This window comes from Balaenoptera borealis (assembly GCF_965194805.1).
Source record: "Balaenoptera borealis genome assembly, chromosome: 2".
Classification (NCBI taxonomy): Eukaryota; Metazoa; Chordata; class Mammalia; order Artiodactyla; family Balaenopteridae; genus Balaenoptera; species Balaenoptera borealis.
Window position 1 is genome coordinate 173,222,922 of NC_138867.1, and position 26,708 is coordinate 173,249,629.

At 53.4% G+C, this 26,708-nt stretch overlaps 2 protein-coding genes across 3 annotated transcripts; both read right to left on the bottom strand.

The window, feature by feature from the left end:
• Positions 1-452: 452 nt before the first annotated feature.
• NIBAN3 (niban apoptosis regulator 3) lies at positions 453-17,667 on the bottom strand. 2 transcript variants are annotated; one of them, XM_082380152.1, is made up of 15 exons: positions 17,442-17,667; positions 16,011-16,141; positions 12,931-13,056; positions 12,181-12,295; positions 10,158-10,325; positions 9,442-9,557; positions 9,254-9,358; positions 8,869-9,031; positions 8,066-8,256; positions 6,447-6,605; positions 5,283-5,399; positions 5,095-5,202; positions 4,185-4,296; positions 2,351-2,434; positions 891-2,105 (listed from the first exon to the last, which is right to left on the bottom strand). In XM_082380152.1, exons 1-15 carry the CDS (start codon positions 17,494-17,496, stop codon positions 2,020-2,022), a joined length of 1,836 nt encoding a protein of 611 aa, XP_082236278.1. In that variant the 5' UTR covers positions 17,497-17,667; the 3' UTR covers positions 891-2,019. The 2 variants fall into 2 exon arrangements, with proteins under 2 accessions (XP_082236277.1, XP_082236278.1); XM_082380151.1 differs by lacking the exons at positions 891-2,105; positions 17,442-17,667 and adding an exon at positions 453-867 and having other exon boundaries at positions 16,011-17,353.
• Positions 17,668-20,397: 2,730 nt separating this feature from the next.
• Positions 20,398-26,458, bottom strand: PGLS (6-phosphogluconolactonase). Its single transcript, XM_082380155.1, has 5 exons — positions 26,103-26,458; positions 22,318-22,425; positions 21,759-21,860; positions 21,317-21,457; positions 20,398-20,754 (listed from the first exon to the last, which is right to left on the bottom strand). Exons 1-5 carry the CDS (start codon positions 26,388-26,390, stop codon positions 20,617-20,619), a joined length of 777 nt encoding a protein of 258 aa, XP_082236281.1. The 5' UTR covers positions 26,391-26,458; the 3' UTR covers positions 20,398-20,616.
• Between the last annotated feature and the right edge of the window lie 250 nt (positions 26,459-26,708).

The following is a 26,708-nucleotide window of genomic DNA, read 5'->3' on the forward strand; positions in this document are numbered from 1 at the left end:
AGTTAAGATTTTGGAGCAAGTAAACAAACCCAAAGGCCCACAGCAAGCTGAGAAAAAAACATCTGTAGTGTATATCAGAAAGTGTTACTATCCTTAATATACAAAGAGTTATTAGAGATCATGAAGAAAAATATAAATTCTCCTGAAGAGAAAAGTAGGTAAAAGCTATGAACAGGCAATTCACTAAAAAAGAAAAGAAAGGAAAACACAGAAACACACAAACAGTGGTAAAGAATCCACCTTCCAATGCAGGGGACACGAGCTCGTTCCCTGGTCGGGGAACTAAGGTCCCACATGCCACAGGGCAACTAAGCCCAGGCGCCTCAACTAGAGAGAGAAAACCCAGATGCCACAACTAGAGAGAAGCCCGCGCACCACAACGAAAGATCCCACGTGGCACAACTAAGACCCGAGACAGCCAAAAATAAATAAATAAGAAACACACAAACATATTAATGGTCAATAAACATATTTTTAGGTTCAGTGTAGTCATCAAAGAAATTTAAAATAAAACAATGCACTCTGTGTGTGTGTCTATCAAACTGGCAGTTTTTCCTTTTATGAAAAGTCCTAGTGTTTGGAAAAGAGAATATGTACAAATGCTGCTGGTGAGAGTGTTAAAAGGCATAGCCTTTCTGGAGAGGAGTAAGGCAGAGGTGTGGGGATTATACAAGCCTTGAACTGGTACATATGCTTTGACTCAGAAATTCCACTAGTAGACATTTATCCATTGAGAATGACGATGAACGTGGGCCAAGCTTCAGCTCTGGAATGTCCCTGGAGGAGGCAGTGGGCAGAGTGGCTAGACCTCGGTGCTGGAGCCTGGTTGCCTGGAGCAAGTGCCTCTCTGAGCCTCAGTTTCCACATCTGTAAAATGGAAAGTGTCATAAGGATGCCAAAACATTTGGGCACATCAAATGCCTGGCACATAATAAATACTCAGTAATTGGAAGCTTAGCGAGAATAATTTAATAGAAATGTAAAAGCACCCAGAAGATAAGTGGGCCACGGAGAGAAATGGAGGTTCACAGAGAAGCTCCTAAACACATGAGAAGACTCTCCACCTCATCCCCAATAAGACATGCTCATTAAAATGATGCCAAGACAACATTTTTCACCCAGAAGATCTGGGAATCCCAAGTCAGCTGACAGCGGGTGGGGAAATGGGCCACCTCCACACAGATGAGGGGGCACCAGGTGAGACCACTCTGGTGGAGAGCACTCTCAAGACTGCTATTGAAATGACAAACACTCATGCTCTAAACCCTGAGATTTCACCTTGGGGGATTTACCCCCTTGCATGTAAAGTATGTAAAAGGTCATTCACTATGGTGTTAGCTGTTAGTGCAAAAGATTAGAAGCAAAACCCCATCATCAATTAAATTCTGGTTAAATAGATTAAGGAGCCCATCCACAATCCTTCATCCCCAGTTGCAAGTCCCCGAATATTATGACACCCAGAAGTCTTTCTAAGATTGTTTAATCTTCACGTATTCCAGTGAGTGTGAATATTCATCAGTTTATCTGCAGCAATTGACTATGAGATGCTGCCCCCAATCAGCTAGGCAGTGTATTAGTTAGCTATTGCCCCACAACAAATGACCCCCAGAGTTAGCCACTGAAAACTATACATGTTTATTAGCTCAGAGTTTCTGTGGGTGAAGAATGTGGGAGCCACTTAGCTGGGTGGATTCACAAAGCTCTCATAACAATGATACCCAAGGGGGTTGAGGAGCTGAGAGCCGCTCCAGAATACCTGCATCTGCCCTGAGTCCTGAACATCCAGATTATAAACATCTTGCCCACTGGTCCGCTTCTAGTTGGACCAGTTGCTTTCTGTCCCATTTCAGGGAAGTCCCCATGAAACATTTCTGTCTTAGGGATGGAGTTCAGGATCCCTGCACCACCAGCAGTGTCAACCTCAGCCCTACACACATTTACTGCTGCAACAAGGAGGTCTCTGTAGGGTCCTATAGTAGGAGGCCAGGCTGCCCTGAGCACAGCTCCATGCACCCATTGTTAAGGTGAACCCAAGGCTCCCATCACCACTATCTCCCCCACCAGTGTTGGGAACTGGTAGCCATTGGGAGAGGCCCTATAGAGGCCTGGCAAGAAGAGATGGGACACAAATTCATATGCATGTCAGAGGATACCTCTGACACTCAGGCACACTCCGTGGCTCCCCATTGCCCTAGTTCACCATGAGCTTGGCCAACCTGGCCAAGTCAGGAGACAAGGTGCATACTGTTCCATCCAGGAACCCACACTCACAACCCTCTTGTATCCCCAGCACAGGCCCCCCGATCCTGGCAATTCACTGGCATGGGCCAAGAACCTGTGAGGTCCTCACCTGTTTCTGCCTGGTCCCATGGAAGCTCCGAGCAGCCATCCAGAGTGCAGGACATGTTGCTGGCACCAAGGGCATTTTTCAATTCTAAAATAAGAGATAGGGACTTCCCTGGTGGCGCAGTGGTTGAGAGTCTGCCTGCCAATGCAGGGGACACAGGTTCAAGCCCTGGTCTGGGAGGATCCCACATGCAGTGGAGCAGCTGGGCCCGTGTGCCTCAGCTGCTGAGCCTGCGCTCTAGAGCCCGCGTGCCACAACTACTGAAGCCCGCGCGCCTGGAGCCCATGATCCTCAGCGGGAAAAGCCACCACAGTGAGGGGCCTGCACACTGCAGCAAGGAGTGGCCCCTGCTCGCCACAACTAGGGAGGGCCTGCACGCAGCAACGAAGACCCAACGCAGCCAAAAATAAACAAATTTAAAAATAAAATAAAATAAAAAGATAAACCCCTGGACCCACCTGGATAAGCCCCAGAATCCCAGGGCTTCCATGTATTTTCCCAGAGAGGCCACAAGAGGGCAAAGGATGGAAGAAATGTCTCAACCAGGAACTCTAAACAAGTGGCTCACATGAGCCTCTCTCCACACCTGTGCCCATGGCAGACATTGCTAGCAGATCCCCACACCTTCACTGAGCCTGGATGCTACCTACCCCACCTTCCGGCACAATGCTTCAAGCAGACATCACAAATCAATAGAGGAGGGAAACACCCCACCCCGACCCTGCCTGCAGTACATGTACAACTTCTAGGAATGGAAACCTGTTTCTGAAAAATTTTTTCCAATTAGAGATTAGCCTTTTTCCATTTAAAATGTCCCCTATTCTAAAGGAACTCGGTTCTTTTCGTTTGGCCACCCACAGAACAAGGACACTTCTCACGCTTACTTCCTGGCTCCCAGAACACTGCTGTCTCTGGGTCTCCCACCTCTCTGACTGCTCCTTCTGCATCCCTTCTTCCTCTTTGTGTCCTTCAAATCCAGGCTCCTTGGGACTCCTCTCCTTTCTCTCTACACCATCCCCAGGGTTGTGGTCCCTCCCATGCACCCAGTGACACCCCAGGCCAACAACAACCTCTGACTTCCGTCTCATCCTCAGGCCTGGTCTCCGTCTCCTTGGTTGCTGTCCCTGCTCGAGTCCATCCTTTGCCCCCAAGGACCAGGCCCACAGCCTCCTCTCTGGCTTCCGGTCTAGCCACTGTTGCCCTCTTGCTCACACACCCTCCGTGGCTCCCTATTGCCTGCCACAAAATGTCTAAACTCCTCTGCCTGTCATTTAAGGCCCTGCACATCTGCCCTGGCAGCCTCCTCTCCTTCCTTCTGTGTCAGCTGTGACATTCCCTGAATAACCATTACACATTGCTCATTCCCCTGTTAGTACACGTCTCAGCAGTCATAGGCATTGGGTCAGGAAGGAACAGACAAGGCAGGAGGGAGAAGAGACAGTCAGGAGCCTCTTCCCAGCCCAGGAAATCCTAAGAGGCCTACCCCAAGTCCAAGTACTCTTGAGGCCTCAATGCCAGCCCAGAATAAAACATGGAGAGGTTGTTGAATGAGTAAATGTAAATGTCTATCCCCAGTTTTTAAATTTTGTCTCCCTTCTCTCATCCTAAGAACTCCTGCATATCCGTCACAACCCCACTCCAATGCCCCCTCCTTCAGGGAGTTTCCATCACTGCCCCTCTAGGCTCGCCCACCCCAGACCCCCTCTGTCCCAGTCCTGGCCCTTAGTCAAAGGACTAGTGTTCACAGGCAGTGAGAGGTGATGGGGACCCTGGTAGGGCTCAGTATACACAGCCAGGGGTCACCAGGCTCCCCTGAGCCGTAGGGGGTGGGGCTCACCTCGATTGATCCTCTGCAGCAGGACCCCCCGGATGACATCCTCATAAATACCCTCAATGGTCAGAGCAGGGCTGCCCACAGCAAGGACGTCCCCTTCGAACTCAGGCAGCTCCTGTAACCGATGCAGGTGAGGGGCTGGGCTGGAGGGGTGGGCTATGTGTGACATGGGTTTGAGCCCCAGCTCTGTCACTGATTAGCTAGGGGAACCTGGGCCTCAGTTTCCTCATCTTTAAAATGGACTCCTTGACTCATTATTCCCTCGGGTTGTTGTGAGAATTGGTGAAACAAAGCACGTCACACCTCAATGGGAATAGTACAGGTGTTTCTGCTGGGACCCCTCACAGCTACTTCCTGCCTGACCCCTGATGCAGACCCCTTCATGGTGCCCCTAAGCCTGGGTAGCAAGGCCCCTGTGACCTCTCCCCTCGTCTACTTCCTACCCCCTTGTTCGCTAAGCTCCAGCCACACTCGCCTCCTCTCTGTTTCTCCAACACACCAGGCACAGACCTACCTCAGGACCTTTGCACATGCTGTACCCTCTGCCTGGAATACCCTTCCCCAGGACATGGCTCATGCCTTTAGTTCACTGCTTCTCAAGCATCATCTTCTCAGAGAGAGGCCCCCTAACCACTCAGCACCCTCACCATACACACACATACACTCCCCCTCTGCCTCCTCCCTTCTCTGAAGCCTGTATCACCTGCTGCTATGTGATGCACGGGACCCCACGCCAGCTCTGCAGACACAGCATTGTCATGGGAGAAGCAGAGGGCATTGTGAGGTCCCAGAAGAGCCATCCGACCCAGCCCCTTGGCTCAGGGAACAAAAGTCTCTAGTCATCAAGGTGGTTCTATGAGTCTTACAGAAAGATGCTTGGTTGTTCTATAGCACCCGTCCCCCGTCAGCTCACCGCTTTGCAGCTCAGCTCCAGCTGGCTCAACACAAAGGGCAAGAAGATGCAGAGCAGCCAGCCATGGATGAACCTCCTCCGCGCTGAGCCGCTATCCGACTGGAATTTCTGCATGACACGCACGGCAGCTGGTTTGACAGCCCCCTGAGCACCCAGGCCCACTGCCAGGCCCTCCCCGCAGACCCCACCTTCAGCACGCGCCCCCTGACTTTCTCCAGCTGCTGGACAGCCTGGGCACAGTCCAGAGCCGTGGTCAGACACTGGTCGGCCAGCTGCAGGAAGGTGGCCACGGCGTCAGCCATGAGCTGTGGGAAGAGATGCTGGGATGAGCCCTGGGAATCCATGCTCTTTCTGGGCCCTACGCCTGCTCGGTTGAACCCTTCTCAGCATCCAGCCTGCCCTGACCAACTGCTTCCCTCCAACCTCCTTCTTGTCCCAAGAAACAGCACTCTCTTCCTCTCAGGACTTGGGGCTCATCCAGTCAGTGCCAGGAGGCCCAGCATGGGGAGCAGAGAGCCGTCCATAGTCCAGGCTCCTTGGCTGAGCGCCCTTGTGCAGTATACAAACTGAACAACCGTGCCGGGCAGCACTGGGTCTTCTCAATCCCTGTCTCTTTCAGTCACCATGTCGATTAGCAGGTCCCAACCCCTTGGCTTTCAAAACACACCCTGCGCCTCTCCACCAACCCATTCTGGTTCAGACCTCCTCCCTGCCTCCTCCGCTTCTGCCCCCGACAGCCCCTGCTCCCCAGGGCGGGCAGGGCTTTCTAAAAAACCTTGAATCTGGCCATGCCCCTCCCCTGCTCACACACCTGCTGTGACTCCCATTGCCCTTGGACAGAGCCCAGCCCCCTGAGCCCCATACTCAAGGCCCTGACCCATCTGCTCCCCCACCTCGCTGGCATATCTCTCACATCTTTGCCCTCCCTTGAAATCTACAAGCCAATGTCTCTAAATTGCTTCACTTTCCCCAAATGTGGACATGCTCTCACACCTCCCAGGGCTTATCCACACTGTTCCCTCCACCCAGGACATGCCCCCATTCCCATTCCTCCCCCAGGTGCCCCAGCCTGGCAGTCCTCTCCTCCTGGAAGCCTTCCCAACCCTGGAGATGGATCAGGTGCCTCCTCAGGGTTCCCGTAGCACCTTGTGTTTCCCCATCACAGCCCTGTCCATCACGTGTGACTACTGCCTGCCTGGTCATGAGCTCATGTCTGCGTGACACTGGGAGTCCAGCGAGGGAGGGCCAGGTCTGTCTGGGTCATCGTGGTCTCCCTGGCACACACTTGGCACCTACTCATTGGAGGCTGCCATCCTTGCCTCGCTTCCTCCCAGCCTCCCACTCACCCTTACCTGCTGTGCGAGATCCTGGGCCCCAAACACCAGGCTCTGTGTTCCAAAGAAGCCAAATGGTGCTGCCAGCTGCCCCAGGCGCCCCCGGCTCTGCTCCGCCTCTCGGTAGCAGGTCTGCATCAGCTCTGGGTCCCATGGCATCTCCCCAAATGAGTAAACCTGTGTTCCCATAGCAGTCAGGTAAGAAAAATACCACCAGCCAATGGAAGAGCAAGGCTAAGGACCTCATAGACAGTTCATCAAAGAAGAAACACAAATAGAAACACATCCCGCCTCAGTTGTCACCAAAATAATGCATAATAAAAGTAACTGTGAGGTATGGTGTGATGGACATAAAATGGTAAAACTTGAAACAAATGATAACATGTGGTGCTGGCATGGCTGAGGGGAAATGGGCACACTCAGCCCTTGTCCCACCTGATGTTCTCTTTGTGCTGGATCCTGGGGCTGCAGAAGTGCAGTAATCCAAAGTGGTATTTGCCCTCAAACTGCTCACAGAAAAGTTGGGGGAGACAGATTGTAGACAAACAACTGTAGTGGTGTGTTAATATTTCTGTGAGGAGGGAAGCACGCGCAGCTGCAGATGCAGAAAGGACCAGGGAAAGTTCCTGGAGGAGGTGATTATGAAATGGAGATGTGAAGATTAATAAAGGGAAACCTCATTTAAAATAAAGTCATGGGAGTTCCCTGATAGTCTACTGGTTAGGATTTGGCGCTTTCACTGCTGTGGCCCAGGTTCAATCCCTGGCCAGGGAACTGAGGTCCCACAAGTTGCGTGGCCAAATAAATAAATAAATAAATAAAATTGAAATCATTAAGCCCTGAAAGGGTGGGGGGGGGGCGGCTCTCGTGCAGTGCCAATCCTTGCCCTCTGCAGACCCCAAACTGGAAGAAGGTTACTACTTTACCACTCCAGCAGGAGGAAGATTTTCTCCTTATGCAGTAACAGCCCCAACCAATGAGAAACTACCACCACTCAGCCAATGAGAAACTGTCACCACCCTGAACTCTCGCTTTCCTCCAATGGACTTCAAAGCTGCCTCTCCCAATTTTCTCCTTCTTCTCTATAAAGTAATGTTCCTCCCCTTCGTTTGCCAGACTTGCCTCTGGTTTTGCCATAGCCTGCATGTCCCGAATTGCAATTCTCATGCTGCCCTCCCTTCCCAAAATGTTCTGCTGATAAAATAACTGGCTGTTTCATTTTAAAGGTCAACAGACACTTAACAAGTTGAAGGTTTCTTGGCACATAGTATGCTCTCATTTAATATCGGAAGAAAAGAGCTGACCTGCGTGGAGCAGAATTCTGTCCCAGGGAATGGGGTGGGCTGTGGCCAAACAAGGGAATGGGAGGAGGAACAATTTGTGGGGAAGGTGACTCCAGACTGATGTTACTAAAATGCTAATCTTGTCACCTTACTCCTTCCCCCCCATGTTATTAACCGTGCCCCAGTGACCATAGCATAGTGGACCACCGTAAGTAAAATGCAGCCTAGAAGAAAGTTCAGAGATTTTTAAAAGAGAAGGTTTTCAAACAAGAAAGATTCAAGGTTCACGCAACTCTTCTATAAAGTTAACACACTGCCCATAGGCCCGATGAAACACGACCCACTGGACCTCACCTCCCTCCGCAGCCGGGTGCTGGAGGGGCTCCCACGCAGGTGGCGGGACAGGCGGTCCATGCCCTGGGTTAGGAGGGTCTGCACCGCCGCGAGTTCGGCTTCCACGGCGCTCAGCAGCGACTGCGTGACCCGGGGCAGCTGCGCATCCACCTTCCTGCGCAGGCACGACTCGAGGGGACCCTGGACGTTGGCTGCGAGTGGAAGACACTGGCCTGGATCTCCTCCTCCTCGAGGTGCTCCGCAAATTGGGGGGTGGGGGGCACGGAGTGAGGCCATGGGCTCAACAGGGTGAGGTAGACGGGAGCGCTGACTCTGAGCACCCTCCTCTACCCCATCATACAGAATAGAAAACCGAGGCCAAGTGCGATGGGGTTCGGCTCAAAGTTGCACACAGAGGCAGAGTTAGGATTCCAACTCTGTTCTCTTTGTTACTGAGCTGAGTGAGAGCTATCTCCGCCGTCTGACTGGACAACCCACAACCGGAGTCAGGCCTGCTACTGCCAACGCCTCTGCCCCTCTCCCCACCCAGTCTCAGGTCTCCGGGCTCCCCAGCTCCATCCCTGGCCTTCCCGCCTCCCAAGCACCCGCCCTCCCTCTTGACCCCGTCTTGAGATCTAGTCTCACCACCAAAGCATCAAGGCCTCGCCCATTTTCCCACTTAGGCTCCACCCTTTTCTTTTCCAGCCCTGCCTCCACCGGGTCCCAGACCTTGGGCCCCTTCCCTTACACCCAAGCTGTTCCCCTTCTTCCTCTCAGGCTCCCGGCCCCGCCCCTCACATCCAGGCCACGCCCCCGGACCTCACCCTGCAGCCTCCCTAACACGCGCTCCCGCAACTTCAGCATCTGATCTACGTCTGGGCGGATAGTCTTCTCCAGGGCGGCGAGCAACTCCTCCTTTTCGGGCTGGAAGGCGCGGAGCCCAGCGGAGGCCCCGGCCAGGACTGCAGCGTGGACGGCGTCCAGTAGCTGCCCAGATCAGCCGAGGAGACCCCACACGGGCCAGGGGCGCGGTAGAGAGACGAGATGGGGCGAGGGTAGGAGGACAGAGAGAAGACAGACGCACAGAGATGGGCGGAGAGGTTGGGCGACAGTCGCAGGGAGGGCGAAGCTGAGCACCCAGGTCCGGCTCCTATCCCCATCCGCGGCCTCCCGCGTGTCCCTGCCCCACCTCCTCGACCCCATGCGTACCTTGGCCCAGGCCCAGGCCCGGGCGCGGCCGGCCCCCCGCAGGCCGGGCAGGGTCTGGGCTCGCAGCGCAGGCAGCAGCTCCCGCATCAGTACCGCAGTCAGCACCTGCGGGGGAGGTGACCATGGGTGCTTCGGTGGGCCGAGAAGGGGTCCGGGGGGTCCCGGGTGCGGCCTTGCGCGGCACTGACCTCGGCGTCCGAGCCTAGGGTCACGTCGTCATCGCCAAAGTGGCCTTGCTGCTGCCGGTAGAGCCGTATGGCGTCCAGGAAGGCACGGGCGGCTGGGGCTTGACTTCGCTGCAGGACTGAGGGGCGGCTCGTCAGTGCCCGCCCACCCCTCCCCTGCTCTCAGGCTGCCTGGCTCCTCGTCGCCCGAGAAGGAAGCCCTCCGCCTCCTCGCCAGGTCCCAGACAGCTAAGTCTCACCCACTTCCAGACCTTTGCGCAGAGAAGTGCCCTCCGCCGGGAACACGCTCCCCTAAGATTATCACCAGCCCGTGAGGGGCCTGTATACCATTGTGGAAAAGGCATCCCCTGCAGGCAGTCACAGCCCAGATCCCACCGCGGTCTCCAGTTGCCTCTCCAGTTAGGTACGCTTGTTCAGTCAACAACCTGCCCAGATGTGTCCGTCCTCATTCCTCTTCTTCACCTGGCTGGCCCCTCATCTTTTTTAGACCCCAGTTTGGACATCCCCTCCCTGATCCCCCAGGCTAAGCTCCCATGGGGCTGTGCCCTCATTACAGCCCTGGCCATGCATAACTGCCTGTTTCCCCCCTGTCATCCCCCACGATCCATTTGATAAATAAGGAAACTGAGGCTTGGAGAGGATCCCAGAGCCAGCAGGAGCAGAACCTTCCGACTCCAGACTCTGTGCTCCACCACTGCCTGCCCTTTCCCAGGACCCACCTGTGCCTCGAAGCCGGATGCCGCCCTGCAGGGCTAGCCTCCAGGCGCGCTGCGCCTCCGCCGTGGCTGCAGAGAAACAGAGGTGCCGGCGGAAGGGGTGCTGCAGGAACAGGGGGAAACTCACGGGCATTTCCAAGAGGGGGTCAGGCTCTTCCTGTGTATGGTGTCCTGAAAGCAGAGGAGGTCGCATCTTCATTCATTCATTCACTCTAAAATCATTCATTCACTAGGAGACAATAACCATGAAATGTGTAGAGAACCCTTACTTCAGCTCAGTCCCAGGAGGAGGTGTGCCCAGGGCAGACATCAGCAATCCATCCCAGCACTGTTTCCCAGCCTCAGCAACATGCTTAACACAGCAGCCCTAGGCAGCCACCAACAATCTCTCCTAGTTGGCATGTGGTCTGAGCCCTGCTTGCTGTGGGGCGCTGGAGTCGGCTAGGCCCAGGTTCAAACCTGGCCAGACCATTTTCTAGCTCTTTGCACAGATTTTCATCTCCCTGAAAAACCTCAGTTTTCCTACCTGTAAAATGGGCTGAAAAGTGATGCCAATGACCTAGAACTGTTGGGAGGACAAAAATGAGTGAATTTATTTCGATGAATTAAATTGGAGTCTCCCAAATCCTCAGTGTTTTCTTCAGATTTCCAGAGTAATACATACAGACTGCAGTAAAATGCAATAATGCAGAAACGGCTTCCCTGGTGGTGCAGTGGTTAAGAATCCGCCTGCCAATGCAGGGGACACGGGTTCGAGCTCTGGTCTGGGAAGATCCCACATGCCGCGGAGCAGCAAAGCCTGTGCGCCACAACTACTGAGCCTGCGCTCTAGAGCCTGCAAGCCACAACTACTAAGCCCACGTGCCACAATTACTGAAGCTCGCGCGCCTAGAGCCCACGCACCGCAACGAAGAGCAGACCCCACTCGCTGCAACTAGAGAAAGCCCGCACAAAGCAACGAAGCCCCAATGCAGCCAAAAATAAATTTAAAAATAATAATACAGAAAAAAGGTGGACATCCCTTGTCATCCAGCCCTTCGATCGCAGCCCCCAGAGATGATAATAGCTGTTAACAGTTTGGGGGACATTATTCCAGATTTTAAAATCTGCACAAAGCTGTATGGAGTGCTTTTTTTTTTTTAACAATGTGGAGTTTTCTGGTTTATAACTGGCCTTTTGCCTCCTGCATATGTCTGGGACACCTTCAGAGGCTGCACAGCTTTCCTTCCTAAGGGTCAGGCTGTAATTTATTTAATCAACCCCAAAGGATGCGTATTTGGGTGGATTCCCATGTTTTCGACATCATCAACATTTCTGCAGACTGTTCTTGTTGCTACATCTTTGCATGATTAAACAGCAGGATAGCAGTGCAGTGAAGCAAAAGGTGTAATTCTGGCTCTGTCCCTTACTAACTGTGTGACAGTCCTTAGCCTCAGTGTCCCCCTCTGTAAAATGGGGTGGTTACTGATGGGGCTGCCTCCTGGCCAGATTCAATGAGATGATGCAGGCCCTCATCAGATGCATGCCAGCCCACTTATGCTGCTCCTTGCCTATTCAGAGAGAGAAGGAGGAGGAGGAGGAGGGAAGGAAGGAGAACCATCCTGGAAACACTGGACTGACCAATTACACGCTGTAACAAGTCTGTGCAATTTTCCTGCCCACCACTGCCCATCTCCCCACATGCTTGCTGACACCATATTTTATCGTTTGTACGCTTTGCTGCTTTGATTCTGGTCCAGTGACCTAACTCCTTCACCCTGACAAGAATAGGCGTTTCTCTTTCTAGAGCGAGGCTGCTCACCCAGAGGCAATGCCACCCCCAGGGACACTTGGCAATGTCTGGAGATATACTTGGTTGTCGCTCTTGGGATGCAGAGTGCTACTGGCATCTGGTGGGTGGAGGCGAGGGCTACTGTTCAGCATCCTGTGAAGCACATGGTGGCCCCCACTGCAAAGAATGATCTGGCCCCAGTGTCAACAGTGCTGAAGTAGAGAAACCTGCTCTTGGGGTCCCCGGGAGCCTTACCTGAGGATTCTGGGCAGAGAGTGTCCAACAGGTGGAGATATTCACTCTGGGAAGTCAGGACCGTGTACCCTGTCAGGACTGTGGAGCCCAGGGGACGGTCCCCATTTTCATATTCCTGCAAAAGGCATCCAAAGAACCGTCTTGGGACAGGTCTAAACTGTGGCTTCCATATCCCAGTGTGGGATCAGGGGAAGGTTTTGGGTTAACTGGGGAAATCCTCCACCTTACCTCCCTGCCTCCACCCTCCCTCCTTCTGTCCACCCCTCCCTCCACTCCTCCCTCAATCCCTCCCTCCTTCTCTTCCCCGTAGTAGAGCACCCAGCACCTGCTGTGTGCTAGGCCAGTCCCAAGTGCTATATGAGGACTAACCCATTGAATCCTTACAGCCCCATGTGGCGTAGACCATCATCATCCCATTTCACAGAGGCGAAAACTGAGTCCCAGGGAGACAAGTGACCTGCCTGAATTCCCCAGCTGGAAAGCAGGGCACAGGTGGCATGTGCAAAGGCCTTGCATGGTTTCAACCTCAGCTCTGCTGATGACCATGAGTGAGCCCCTACCCCTGGGCCTCAGTTTATCCACCTGGCACAGCAGGAGATGGTCGGCCACCCAGGGCCAAGCTTACAGGTTGGCCCTACTTGATGACTGAAGAAAGGAGGGGGGCTATGCTGGGAACTGGACCCCAAACCCATACTGGGGAGGGTGGGATGGAGACGCCAGAGGTAGATGGGCTGCCGGCCACTCACTCACCTCCCTGTGACTGAACCACTCCAGGCGGCCGTCCCCACGCAGGACACAGAAGATTGGCTGCCACTGAGGTGGGTGGCCCTGCAGCTGGGTCAGGGGCCCTCGGTGCTCCCGGACTTGGGGCAGCTTCTGTGGGAGGAGGGGCGGGCGGATGTCAAGAACATGGGCCAGTGTCCCAGTGTCCAGACCACCTGGACAGCTCCTCCTGTGTCCCGGGTGCCACCAAGTACAGTAAGTCCCCTACATACGAATGAGTTCCGTTCCGAGAGCGAGTTTGTAAGTCCAATTTGTTCGTAAGTCCAACAGAGTTTGCCTAGGTATCCAACTAACACCATCGGCTCTATAGTACTGTACTGTAGTAGGTTTACAATACTTTTCACACAAATAATACATAAAAAACAAACACAAAAAAATAAATAAAACATTTTTAATCTTACAGTACAATCCCTTGGAAAGTACAGTAGTACAGTACAACAGCTGGCATACAGGGCTGGCATCGAGTGAACAGGCAAGAAGAGTGACTGACTGGAGGAGGGAGAGGAGGTGGGAGATGGTAGAGCTGAAGGATCATCAGCAATAGGAGACGGAGGGCAAACTGCAATTTGACTCACACCTGACGCTGATGGAACGCACATTCACATCTTTGAAAGTTCGCAACTTGAAGGTTCATATGTAGGGGACTTACCGTACAGGTGCTTGGGCGCTGCTTGTGTGGTGTTATATTCTTTATCAAGCACGCTCACAGCCTACACTTCCAAATATGAACTGAGGCAGACACTTTTGTTATCTCCAATTTACTTGCAAGCGGACCCTTCCCCAGTTGAGCCTCAGATGAGACCCCAGCCCTGGCCAACATCTTGATTGCAGCCTGTGAGAGACCCTGAAAGAAAGGACCCAGCAAAGCCCCATCTAGATTTCTGACCCACAGTAACTGAGATGACAAACGTGTTGTTTGAAGCATTGATTTGGTGGTGTATTTTTACACAGCATAGCTAACTGATACAGGTGGGATTGCTAGGGCGTGGATCAGGTGTAGTTTAACTTTATGAGAAATGGCCAGGCCTCTGCCCACAGACCCCTCCCTCAGGCAGGATGGGACATCACCTTGTTTCGTTTTCTTTGTCCCTCTTCTCACTACCTGGCCACCTGAATTGTGTGCGTTTGTTTCACCAGTGGTCCCAGAGTAGCTACTGCTACACAGCTGGTGCTCGGTAAATATTTGATGACTAAATAAACAGCATTTGTGATGTTTTGATTCTTCAGCAGGTAGTGGGAACTCAGAGGTTTATTAAATAATTCTCCATCTCTCTTCCTAGGTCTGAGATTTTTCATAGTAATAGTGTTAAAATGTTATAATAGAAATGATATACATAATGCAAATAGATAAAACAAGTATTAAAGAAAATGTTTCAACTGAAGTGAGGGGAAATCCCTCCACGCTGCTTGAACCCCAACGTCAGCTGTGCCCTGGCCCAGGGGGTTGGGACCAGCAGGAGGCAGAAGGTGCAGGTGGGGATGATGCCCAGGCCCCATGATGCCCCAAGCAGGACAGGGGGAGTCCCAGGTGGCAGGGGGCTCTGTCCATGGTGCCACAGAGCCCCCACCCCAGGGCAGGCACAGCTGGGAGAAGGGGTGTCCAAGAGAGGAAATCTCAGAGCCCTGATCGGGACAGGGGACCCAGTATCCCTTGTAAGGAGTATGGGCTCTGGGTTCAAATCTCGCCTCTGCATCTTGCTGGCAGTGTGACCTCAGTCAGGTCGCTTCACCCCTCTGTGCCTTGGTTTCCTCATTGGTCAAAGACCCATCCCCTGGGCTGGTGAGAACTAAGTTGTACAGGGCACATGGAGATCCTGGACACCATTTGCCAGCTCAGGAGACCTTTGGAGCTGGGGCTGGGCAGCTCCAAGCTCTTTTGTTCCATCGATAAGCCCTTCCTGAGCCCCTACTAAGTGCAGGCACCATGTGGGCACAAGGGGTCAGGGGGAAGGGGAAATAAGGCTTGGACCCTGTCCTCACAAAGCAGACAAATGGAGGTGGCAGACGTGTGAGCCCGGGCTGCGTCGGAGAAGCAGACAGACAGGGGTTACAGAGGAGGTGCCCGACTCAGGTGGGGGTAATAGTAGCCAAGGAAGGCTTCTTGGAAGAAGTAGCAGACAAAGTATGGGATAGAATGGGGAGGGTGGCACATGCAAAGGCTTGGGCGTTCAGTGGGCATGCTGTGCCCTTGGGTGATGCACTCAGCCAGGCCACACCTCTTCCAACTTCAGGGCTTTTGCATTGCCTGTGCCCTCTGCCTAGAATGCCCTTCCCACTCTGGGCTTCAAGTCTGGCTCCTTCTCATCCTTTACGTCTCAGCTCAGAAGGACCTTCCTACACCCCAGCTTCCAGCCCCCAACACCGCCCTTCATTTTGTCTTCCTAGCACCTATCAGAAGTTATCCTGCATCATGATATGTTAACTTGACAACAAACTGGTCATTTTCCCCAATTAGACTGTGAGCCCTGGAGGGCAAAGCAGGATCTGTCTCAGTCACTACTGTGTCCCCAGCATCCAGCCAGGGGTGTGGCACGCGGTAGATGCACAGTGAATGTTTGCTCAAAGAATGAATTTTGGGGACGTCCCTCGTGGTCCAGTAGTTAAGACTCCACGCTTCCACTGCAGGGGGTGTGGGTTCGATCCCTGATCAGGGAACTAAGATCCCGTATGCCACGCAGCATGGCCAAAAAAAAAAAATGAATGAATTAAAAAAAAATTTTTAAGCATTTATTATTATTTTATATATTATATATTTATTTGTTTATTTGGTTGCGCCGGGTCTTAGTTGTGGCAGGCGGGCTCCTTAGTTGCAGCATGCATGTGGGATCTAGTTCCCTGACCAGGGATCGAACCTGGGCCCCCTGCATTGGGAGCTCGGAGTCTTAACCCCTGCACCACCAGGGAAGTCCCAGAATGAATTTTTAATAGTCACGCCAGGTCGTGGCACCAGCAAGGACAAAGGTGTGAGGAGGGACCCTCAAACGAACGAATGAACGGCCTCCCCAGCCTCGCCCACTCAGCACCCCCTCCCCCTTTGCGGCACCCACTTTGCTGTGCAGCAGCTGGCATCCGGCTGGCTCCTGGGGGCCCAGCTCTCGGGAGATCTGCCACAGGACCGAGGCTGCCAGCTGCCCGCGGTAGCAGGGCAGGAAGTTCCTCAGCAAGGTGTCTACCTGGCCTGCAGGGACAAGAAGATGGTGACGTGGCTGAATCAGGTCCCCCCCAACCTGCCGGAGGTGGGGGCAGAACAGGCAGAAAAGCCACTTATGGATTCCTATCCGCACCCCAAAGTTGCCCCAGAAGACATGCTCCAATTCCATTCACCCTTAACCCTCCATTGCCTGTTTTTATCCACATGGGGTTGGTGGGGGGCGGGGGAGTTAAAGGATTCCGGCTTAATTTATAAACAATGTACAACACACCTTAAATGTATAAAGCATAGAAATGAATGAGTTTGACACATGTACACACCCGTGACACCATCACCGTGACCCAGATAAAGAACAGATCAACTGTACCTCAAAGTTTCCTTGTGCCCCTTACTGGGGGAGATTTTCAAAATCTTTTAAAAACCTCACCCAGCACAAGGGAACTTTCTGGGGTGATAGAAGTATTCTGTATCCTGATCTAGGAGGTGATTACACAAGTGTTAAAGTTCTTTAAGCTGTTCCCCTAATATGTGTGCACTTGACTGTGTGTAAAACACATCTATCTTGCTGCCTGGAATGTGGATCCGATGACTGGAGCTTCAGCAGCCATTCTGAGTCATGAAGTGACCTCAGGCACAGAAGCCACACATGTTAGAACCATGATATGGAAGGGGTTGGGTTGTCTGACTTTTATCAGGCTGCCTGCCACTGTTCCCCTCTATAGGAGAGAGAAACAAATCTTTATCTCGTTTAAGCCACTACAGAAAAAAAAAATTCCAACACTTTGCAGAGTAGCTTATTAAATCCATTCATGTAATGACAACTTGGCCTTGTTTCTTAGTCTAGATCATGAGCCCCCCCTCCATATCCCCAGTGCCCAGCACACCGTAAGTGCTCAACTGTGTGTGTGGAGGATGGAGGACACTGGCCCTTACTTGTCTCAAATCAAGAACTGTGACTTAGTCCCTGGGGTCCACACTGAGTGGCCTGTTGGTCCTTGCCCACCTGGGAGGATCATCCCACAAGATCTGGCTAGGCTTGGGGCACTTCCCACCTGGCTCTATGCCCTCCACCCCAAACCCATGCCCTGAGTAGGGTTACCAGATTTACCAAATAAAAGTACATGACACCAATTAAATTTGAATTTCAGGTAAATAAGGAATACATTTTTAGCATAAGTATGCCCTCATGCAAAATTTGGGACATACTTATTCTAAAAAAAGTATTCATTGCCTCTCTAGAATTCACATTAATAGGGCATCCTGTGTACCTGACAACCCAGCCCTAAACCCCACCCGCCAAAATCTGGCTCCTTCCCACTCCACTCACCCCTCAGGTGCTGTTGCTGTCGCTTGTCCAAGGGGCTCGAGGGCCGCCCACCCATCCTGCTACTGTGTCCTGGGCTCCCCTGAGAGTGAAGCAAACACGCCCCTCCTCCCCACAACCCCCCAGGTTCCTCGGCTCAGGGGCACCCTGGGAGCAAGGTGACCTGAGGGGCCTGGGCGCTGCGGAGACCAATGCCTGGGGTCAGAAGCCAGAGCATGGTCCTGGTGAGGTGTGGGATGCCTGCTCCCCGCCCTGCCCCGCCCCCTGCCCCGCCCCACCCTGCACCTGTGTCCTCCCAGTTCCCCTGTGGCCAAGTTCCCTAGAACTGGTGGTTTCTGTAGGGGCTGCCCCAGGTGGGAGGCGGGGTGGTGGGAGACAAAAGTCCTAGCTGGCCTTGGAGGACAGATGCAGGGCAGGTATCTGGCAGGACCTGAGAGCAGCTGTTGGTGTGGGGTGGCAGGGAAGGGGGGCTGGGCAGAGATGGGGCAGCTAAATCCTGTACCTATCCCTTGCCGGGTGACTCTGGATCCCAAGAGGATCCAGCCCAGGTCCAGCACCAGGCTGGGAAGACAGAAGTGGACGGACACGCCGGGGCCCTGGGGTCAGTGCTGGGGTAGGGGGAGCGGGTGGGGAGCCACTGCTGTGCCGTGGACTCGTGGGCTGCTTCCCTTCGGTTCCTGCTTCGCCAGTCCATTCTCTATCGGCGCATAAAGCCCTGGACTGGATCGGATTAGTTGGGTCTTCCCGCTAGTGGCACCTGCTGTTGCCCAAGCACGGCCAGGCTGCTTTCCTTCCAACCCTCTACTCTGCTCTTCTCAATCTGTTTCCACTCAGCCCCGTCCCACTTCCTCACTCTCACATCTGAGTGATCAACCCAGACAAGATGTTGAAGGAAACTTCACTTTCTGTGGTTTCGGCTTTAAGGTTTCAATTCCCACGTGCCTCGCCCACCAGCCTCCCCTGGTCGCTGGAGCCAGGCAGAGCTGATGGGTGGGCCATGAGCAGACACACTCTGGGCAAATGCTGCAGTCCTGACGCAAAGAAGCAGCACCTCGGCGCATTCAAGGCTCTGAGCAGGACTGCAGCATGGCCAGGTGCAGAGGTGACGACTGGCCCTGGGTGTGCAATGGGAGCTCGGCCAAGTGAGTGGGCAGGGGATTGAACTGTGTCCCCCAAAAGGATATGTCCACAGGCCACTATCAAAAAAACAGAAAACAAGTGTTAGCGAGGATGAGGAGGAATTGGAACCCTTGGGCACTGTTGATGGGAATGTAAAATGATACAACTGCTGTGGAAAACAGTATGGAGACTCCTCCAAAAATTAAAAATAGAACTACCATATGCGTTATGAACCAGCAATTCCACTTCTGGACGTATATCCAAAAGAACTGAAAGTAGGCTCTCGAAGAGATATTCATCCACCTGTGTTCACAGCAGCATTATTTACAATAGCAAAAACACAGAAGCAACCCAAGTGTCCACTGACCGGTGAATGGATAAGTAACATGTGGTATATCATATCTTAAAGAGGAAGGAAGTTCACACACGCTACAACATGGATGAACCTTGAGGACGTTATGCAGAGTGAAATAAGCCCGTCACAAAAAGGCAAATACTGTATGATCCCAATTACACGAGGCACTTAATAGTAGTGAAAATTATAGAGACAGAAAATAGTATGGTGGTTGCCAGGGCCGGGGAGAGGGGAGAATGGGGAGTTAGTGTTTAATAAGTACAGAGTTTCAGATTTATAAGATGAAAAGAGTTATGGGGACGGATGATGGTAATGGCTGCTTAAAACTGTAAATGTATTTAATACCACTGAACTGTATACTTAAAAATGGTTAAGATGGTAAATTTTATGTTATGTGTATTTTAACACAGTTTACAAAAAAAGAATATGTCCACATCCTAACCCCTGGAACCTCAGAGTGTGACCTTATTTGGAACAGACATCTTTACACACAAAATGAGTTAAGGATCTTGAGATGAGCTCATCCTGGATTTAGGGTGGTCCTATATCCAATGACAAGTGTCCTTATTAGAAGAGGACAGGAGGGAGGGCTTCCTTGGTGGCACAGTGGTTAAGAATCCACCTGCCAATGCAGGGGGACACGGGTTTGAGCCCTGGTCCAGGAAGATCCCACATGCCGCAGAGTAACTAAGCCCGCAAGCCACAACTACTGAGCCTGCGCACCACAACTACTGAAGCCTGCACGCCTAGAGCCCATGCTCCACAAAAAGAGAAGCCACCACAATAAGAAGCCCACGCACCCCAACAAAGAGTAGCCCCCGCTCGCCACAACTAGAGAAAGCCCATGCGCAGCAACGAAGACCTAATGCAGCCAAAAATAAATGATAATAAATAAAATAAATATTTTAAAAAATCTTATCTTTAAAAAAAAAGAAGATGACAAGAGGGAGTTCCCTGGTGGCCTGGTGGTTAGGACTCTGGGCTTCCATTGCCGTGGCCCGGGTTCAATCCCTGGTCTGGAAACTGAGATCCTGCAAGTCGAGCGGCATGGCCAAGAAAACAAACAAACAAAAAAACAAGACAAAAAAAAAAAAAGGAGGACAGGACACAGAGAGACACACAAAGAGAAGGCCATGTGACAACAGAGGCAGAGATGAGTGATGTGTCTACAAGCTAAGGAAGGCCAAGAATTGCCAGCAGCTACCAGGAGAGAGACCTGGGATAGATTCTCCTGCAGAGCCTCCAGAAGGATGTAACCTTCCTGACACCTTGATTTTAGACTCCTGGCCTCATGAACTGTGAGACAATAAATTTCAGTTGTTCGAAGCCACCTGGTTTGTGGTACTCTGCTATGGCAGCCCCAGGACACTCATCCAGGGTGCCCTTCCCTGCCCTCCACATGCTGGGATGAGGGCTGCAGGTCAGGCCCTCCACCCGGGGACCAACGGTCCCACTGCCCACCAAGGACCACGAGACAGCGGAGACTTCAAAGAGATATTCCTTTTAATAACTGAGTCACCCAGAGGCACGGCCCATGGGCTGAGCCCCTGGGCAGGGCTGGTGGCCAGACCCTATCGGCTTCCAGTGGCACCACTCGGCTTTTCTAAAATGAAGCCTGGGGTGGGCTGGCAGCAGGGCCCAGACTGGAAAGATCCCAGCCTACTCGGGCTGTGCGTGGTCCCAGCTGTAGCATCTCGGCACCAGTTACAAAGTGGAATGCTTCTCGAAGGGCACGGTCAGAAGTCGGGCTGCTGCCTCGTCCAGGAACCAGCAAAGTTTCCCAGTGCGGGGCTGGACCAGGGCGGCGGGGAGCGGGTTTTCCTCTTTGTCCTCCAAAATGCGCTGTGTGGAGAGGGCAGGAGCGTGGGGCCCTGCCCGCACCCCGGCACCCTTGGACCTCTCCTACCCTCAAGAGGTGATATCGCCCATCCCGGATGTCCTAGCTTCAAGCAATCAGGAGGGATGGGGTCTCTTCCTTTCTATCATCTGTGACTGTTTAATATGGGGGTCAGCACACCTCTTCTACAAAGACCAGAGAGTCACAATTTCGGCTCTGCAGATCACACTCCGTCTCTGTTGCAACTACTCAGCTCTGCTGTTACAGGGCAAAAGCAGCTTTCTAAAGTGCTTGATTTCTTTATTTCAATGGTTTTCTATTTAACAATTAAATATATATGTATATGCATTAAGTGCTACGAATTTACCTCTGAGCAGTTTTGGTCTCATCTCGTCCATTTCATTTCATAATTGTTAACTCCTAACTAGCCTGTATTTGCAGTTTTCATCTCCCCTTCAACCCAAGAATTACTGAAATATCCTGGGATCTGGTGCTTTCAGCACAGTAGTGTCTAGGGCCATATTCTATGCCTACAACCTTCTTGGGAAGGGGGCCCTCAGCTGTTACCTTCAGAACAGCTGCCTTGCCTTCTCCAGTTGCCACAAAGATGATAGTTCGAGCTGCGTTCAGCACAGGAAGTGTGAGGGTCACGCGCTGTGGAGGTGGCTTCGGGGAGTCGCTGATGGGGGCCACAATCTTCTCCCGCTCCTGGGGAGGGAGGCCCAAGGTAGAGACAGGAGGACAATGTCACTTGACCTCTTGAGTACTCACACATGCCAAGTACTGTCCATCCATCGTTCCATCCCGCCCTGCTAATCCTGTGGTACTTGATTTAAGGTTCCCGTTTTAAGATGGGTGAACTGAGGCTCAGAACGGTCAAGCCCAGTGGGCATGCCTGTTGGCAGAGGCTGACTCACAGCATGCTGTAGGCACCTTCCAGCGCTCTGGAAGCCCCAGATGGCAGAGGCTGGGGCTCAGACATGAGCAGGGCCTTCGTGGGTGTGCTCACCTGCAGGAGGGGGTGGTCTGGGAAGAGTGAGCAGGTGTGGCCATCGGGACCCACACCCAGAATCAGCAGGTCGAAAACCGGGATGGAGTCCCCTTGGAAGGCCTGGGTGAGGAAAGAAGACAGTCCCAAGAAGTTGTGAGGGAAGGGCGCAGAGGACACAAAGAAACAGTTGTCAGAAAAACAAGTCGCTGTAACCCAGTGAGAAACGCTCAGCCTCACCTGCAAAAAAAGGAACTCTTATCTACAAGGTTCCACATTTCACTGTCCAACTGGCTGACAGTGTGGGTATACAACTGTCCCCAAGATGTGAAGACCCAGGCCCACTACCAGGGTGTCAGAGACCAGGCCACCTTTGGGGTCTCCCAGGGCAGGGCTGTGGCCTCTCAGAGCGGGGATTCTCAAAGGGGGCTCTGCAGGGTGAGGCTGGGTCTGCTGACCGCCCCCAGGGAGAGTTTCTGCCAGTGATGAGCACACAGTGCCCGCAGCGGGGCGGCTCCGGCACTCTGGGAGAGGCCATCGGATGGACGAGGGCTCGCCGCAGCTGCTCCGAGGGACTCACCTGTCTCAGCTTCTGGGCATAGTCCTCAGCTGCCTCCTCCACGGGCAGCTCGGGGTTAACGGTGATCACCTGGCTGTCGGGGATCGGCAGCCTGGAGAGCAGGTGGGTCTGCGGCAGACAGAGGCACGGTGTCACCAACAGAAACACACAGTCTGTGGTGGCGTGGGACTTGCACCTATGACTGCCTGGATCCTCCAGGTGAGGACATGGCTGTCATTATACCCACTTCCCGTGTGAGTGAGGATCCCAGTGGATCCCAGCGGCATTCCGCCAGGGGTCTTTCAAGTCCATGGTGTTTGGGGGTCTCCTGGCTCCAGCCTGCACCTGTGTGGCCACACCACAGCCCTGTTCCTAAACCCCCAGGGTGGGGGAAGGGGGGTGTGGGATGAATTGGGAGATTGGGATTGACACATACACGCTACTATGTATAAAACAGATAACTAATGAGAACCTACTGTAGAGCACAGGGAACTCTACTCAGTGCTCTGTGGTGACCTAAATGGGAAGGAAATACAAAAAAGAGGGGATAAAAAAAACAACACCAAAAATAAATAAATAAATAAATAAAAATAAAAATAAAATAAAATAAATAAATAAAAATTAAAAAGAGGGGATATATGTGTACATATAGCTGATTCACTTTGCTGTACAGCGGAAACTAACACAACACTGTAAAGCAATTATACTCCAATAAAAGTAAATAAACAAACAAACATACCCCCAGGGTCCTTGGGCCTTCAGGATAAAACCTAGCCCCTCTCTGCCCTCCACGAGGCCCTGCTGACCTTCCTGCCTCAGTGGGTACACCAGCTGCTGACCCTGCCTGGGAAACTCTTACACATCCTTCAAGCTGCCTCGTCTGAGCAGCCACTCCTGCCTGCACCTCCCCCATACTGCTGCCTGGTGGCGTGACACGTAATTGTGAAAAGCACTGATTTCTCCTCCGGGCTGCCACTACGGGGTGAGCGTGCCCAGCACATAGCAGGCACCCCAACCTAGGATCCGTGGGTTTAATGCAGAAGCACCTGGAATCAGGCCTCCCGCAGGCAGAGGGCTCTAGCCCTCTTTCATGAGATGAGCCCCAGAGCCTTGGATCTGCTCTGGGATGGACGCTGGCAACCCCCACCTCGGTGCCTCCTTTTAGGCAGGGACTAGCTCAGCCCAGGCAATGCTGAGCTGAACCACAAAGTAAAAGCAGGTAAACAATATAGTTTTTGGAGCAGTGGGGGAAGGCGGCAGGGACATGGGATAAACCCACCAGAACTTATGGTGCTGACCCCCCCTGAATGCTGGCCTGAGTGTGGGCTCTGTGTTGAGGGTAATGGGGAGCCAAGGAGGGTGTGTGAGCTGGGGAGGAGCACGATCAGATCCATTGTTGGAAAGACCTGCTTTGTCCAAGGTCCCCATCTATACACACCCTTGGGGATTGTACTGAGCAAAGCCGGATGGAGTACGGGTGCCCCATTTCTGTCACGTGAGTCCCCTCCTTAGCTGCCCTCCCCCACAGGGTCAGAGCCATTCCCTCCTCCTCAGCTTGGACTTCCAGGGAGCCCAAGGCTGGGCATCGGTTGGGCAGGTTCCTAGAAGTGGAACTGCTGGTTGATCGGGTGGGCTCTCTCTAAACACTTTGTAGGTGCTGAGGAACCATCCCCGGACAGGTGGCCCCAGCTAATCCTCCCAGCCTGGACAGCAGAAGGCCCATAGAACAGGGTGAGCCATTCACGCTTAGAGAGCCCCAAGGTGCCCGGGGTCCATCCTCAAGGAGAGGAATACCTCTGCATCCCTGTACCAGGTTGCTTAGTGGCCCCCCCAAATTCATGTCCACCTGGAACCTCAGAATGTGGCCTTATTTAGAAAGAGGGTCTTTGCAGTTGTCATTAGTTAAGATGAAGTCACAGTGCATTAGGATGGGCCCTAAATCCAATGACTGGTGTCCTTATAAAGGGAGGACACAAAGAGAAAATCAGAGGAGAAGATGATGTAGAAGCCGAGGCAGAGGTTGGAGCGATGCAGCCACAAGTCAAGAAACGCCTGGAGCCACCAGAAACTGGAAGAGGCAAGGAAGCATCCTCTCCTAGAGCCTTTGGAGGGAGCATAGCTCTGCTGAAAACACCTTGATTTTGGACTTCTGGCCTCTAGAACTGTGAATCAATGCCTGCTGTTTTAAGCTACCCATTTGGTGGTACTTTGTTACGGCAGTCCCAGGGAACTAATACGATTCCCCTCACGGGGGAAATGGCAGGAGCAAATCCTCGCCCCACGTTTGTTCCCACCGCACAGCTTTTGCCTCTACTCTACGCTCTGCCCCAGCTCACCTGTGGCGGGCTCCTCACATCCTTCTGGTCACAGCCCAAACGTCACCTCCTCAGAGCCCCCCAATGCCCAGCATCCTGGCTGAAAGATGCTCCCCCCTCTTCCCCGGCACTTCCTATCATCTTACACTATTATCTTTTGTCCAAACTGCATTACGTTATGGCTCTGAGTGGATTTCCCTTATTTATTGCCTTGTGTGTTGGTGCCCCTTGCCCCACGACGAGCCCTGCGAGGGACCTGTCCCTAGTGCTGGATACATGGACACGCATTGAATATCCGTGCAACTTTCTCTTTGACTGTTTTGTTAGAATTCTGTTACTTGAGCAAGTACGGCTTTTCTAATTAAAAGTCTTTCAAAGTCACGCAAAGTAAAAAGAAACAAGAGCCCACTTTTAAATTAGGCTCTGGGGGAAGACACACAGGAAAGCAGACTTAAGGGTGGCCCCTGTCCCTGCTATGGGTCCCAGGTGCTATCTGGGGGGCTGGGCCAGGCAGGTTCATACCCCGGCTCCCTCACTGGTCACTAGGTGACTCTCCTCTTCTGGCCTCAGTTTCTCCATCTATGAAATGGAGGTACTAACAGCCCCCGCCTCATAGGCTATTGTGGGGTTTCATCAGGTGATGGATAAAGCGCTTGGTAATCAGTAAACCTTCCTGCTTATTACCAAAACAAACAAAAAACTACCAGCTCAAGCTTCTTTGTGAAGAGAACTTAACACATCCAGGACCTGAGCGACCTGAGGCTTCTGGCCAAACCTGCCCCTCCCACACTTTCCTGGGCGGGTTTTCCTCCTCCATCCATGGCAAGAAGAGTTGACTGAGACGCGGGGGGCTCGGGGGGAGGTGTGGGCACCCAGCTCAGACCACAGATCCTCCAAGCCTCAGTTTTCCTGCTTGTAAAACGGCGGGCAGGGGGTCCCCTGATTCTATAGGAGTCCGGGGCCCCAGGCCAAAGATAACCAGTCACGGAGTCATCAGCGCCACAAGCTGTGTGGAGACCATCAAGAACTCGTCCAGGTTACAGATGGGGAAACTGAGGCCCAGGTTCCACACCAGATCCCTCCTACCTGGCTCTTCCCTAACTCTGCCTTTGCACGCTACGAGCCTGCGGCGCCTGACCTTCTCTAGGTCCCTGGAATGGACCACTGTTTCACCTCCACGCCTTTGCCCATGCCATTCCCTCTACCTGGCTACCGGATAAAGCATCAAGAGAGGCTTCAAGGTCCCCACTTTCCACCCGGGTGGCAGTGGAGGTGCAGCCCAGATGGGATCTCAGGGCACCCAGCAGACCATTCCCAGCTCCAGTCCAGATAGAGGCAGACGGCACGGTGTGACCCTGCAACATCCCCGTAGCCTGGTTCAGGCGGTGGGCGCGGCCTTCTCGAAGTGACCCCCGGTGGCCCCCGTAGCCGGGTTCAGGCGACGGGTGCGGCCCTCTCGACGTGACCCCCAGCGGCCCCCGTAGCTCTCACCCGGTAGAGGCCGTACGTGCTCTCGGCGTGCTCGAAGGGCACGAGGCGCTCGTCGCAGAAGCCCAGCGTCCAGCGCGCGAGGCTGGCGGGCCCGGCGGGGGCAGCGGCGGTGGGCAGCTCGCGGGCCAGCATCGAGACGAGGCTGCCGCCTGACAGGCCGAGCGCGAAGCGGGCGCGGGCCCCCGCCAGGCAGCACGCTGCCTGCTGCGCCACCAGTTGTGCCAGCGACGCGCCCAGCTCTTGCGAGCTCGAGAAGACCGAGATGAGGCCAGGGGCCGGCGCGGCCATGGCTACGGCGGCAACAGGAAGGCGGAAGCCCTCCCGGCAGCCGCCAGTGCGCCTGCGCAAAGCCTGGTCCTGGTACACAGCTCTCGCTGCCTTTGGGCGGCTGCCTGTAGCACATGCGCAGTCCCACGAGTGAAATCCCGGCGGGGTCGGGCAGCCGGTCCGGCCGCGCTCATTGATTCTTTGCACGCTCATCGAACTCTTTCCTGGGCTGCAGCAGGCGGAGCAGGTGCAATTGCGCTCAAGCTCCCGGTATCAGGGCGGGGCCAGAGAAGGGAGCTCAGAGCTTCCAGGTTCGGGAAGAGGGGGACCTGGGGTCGG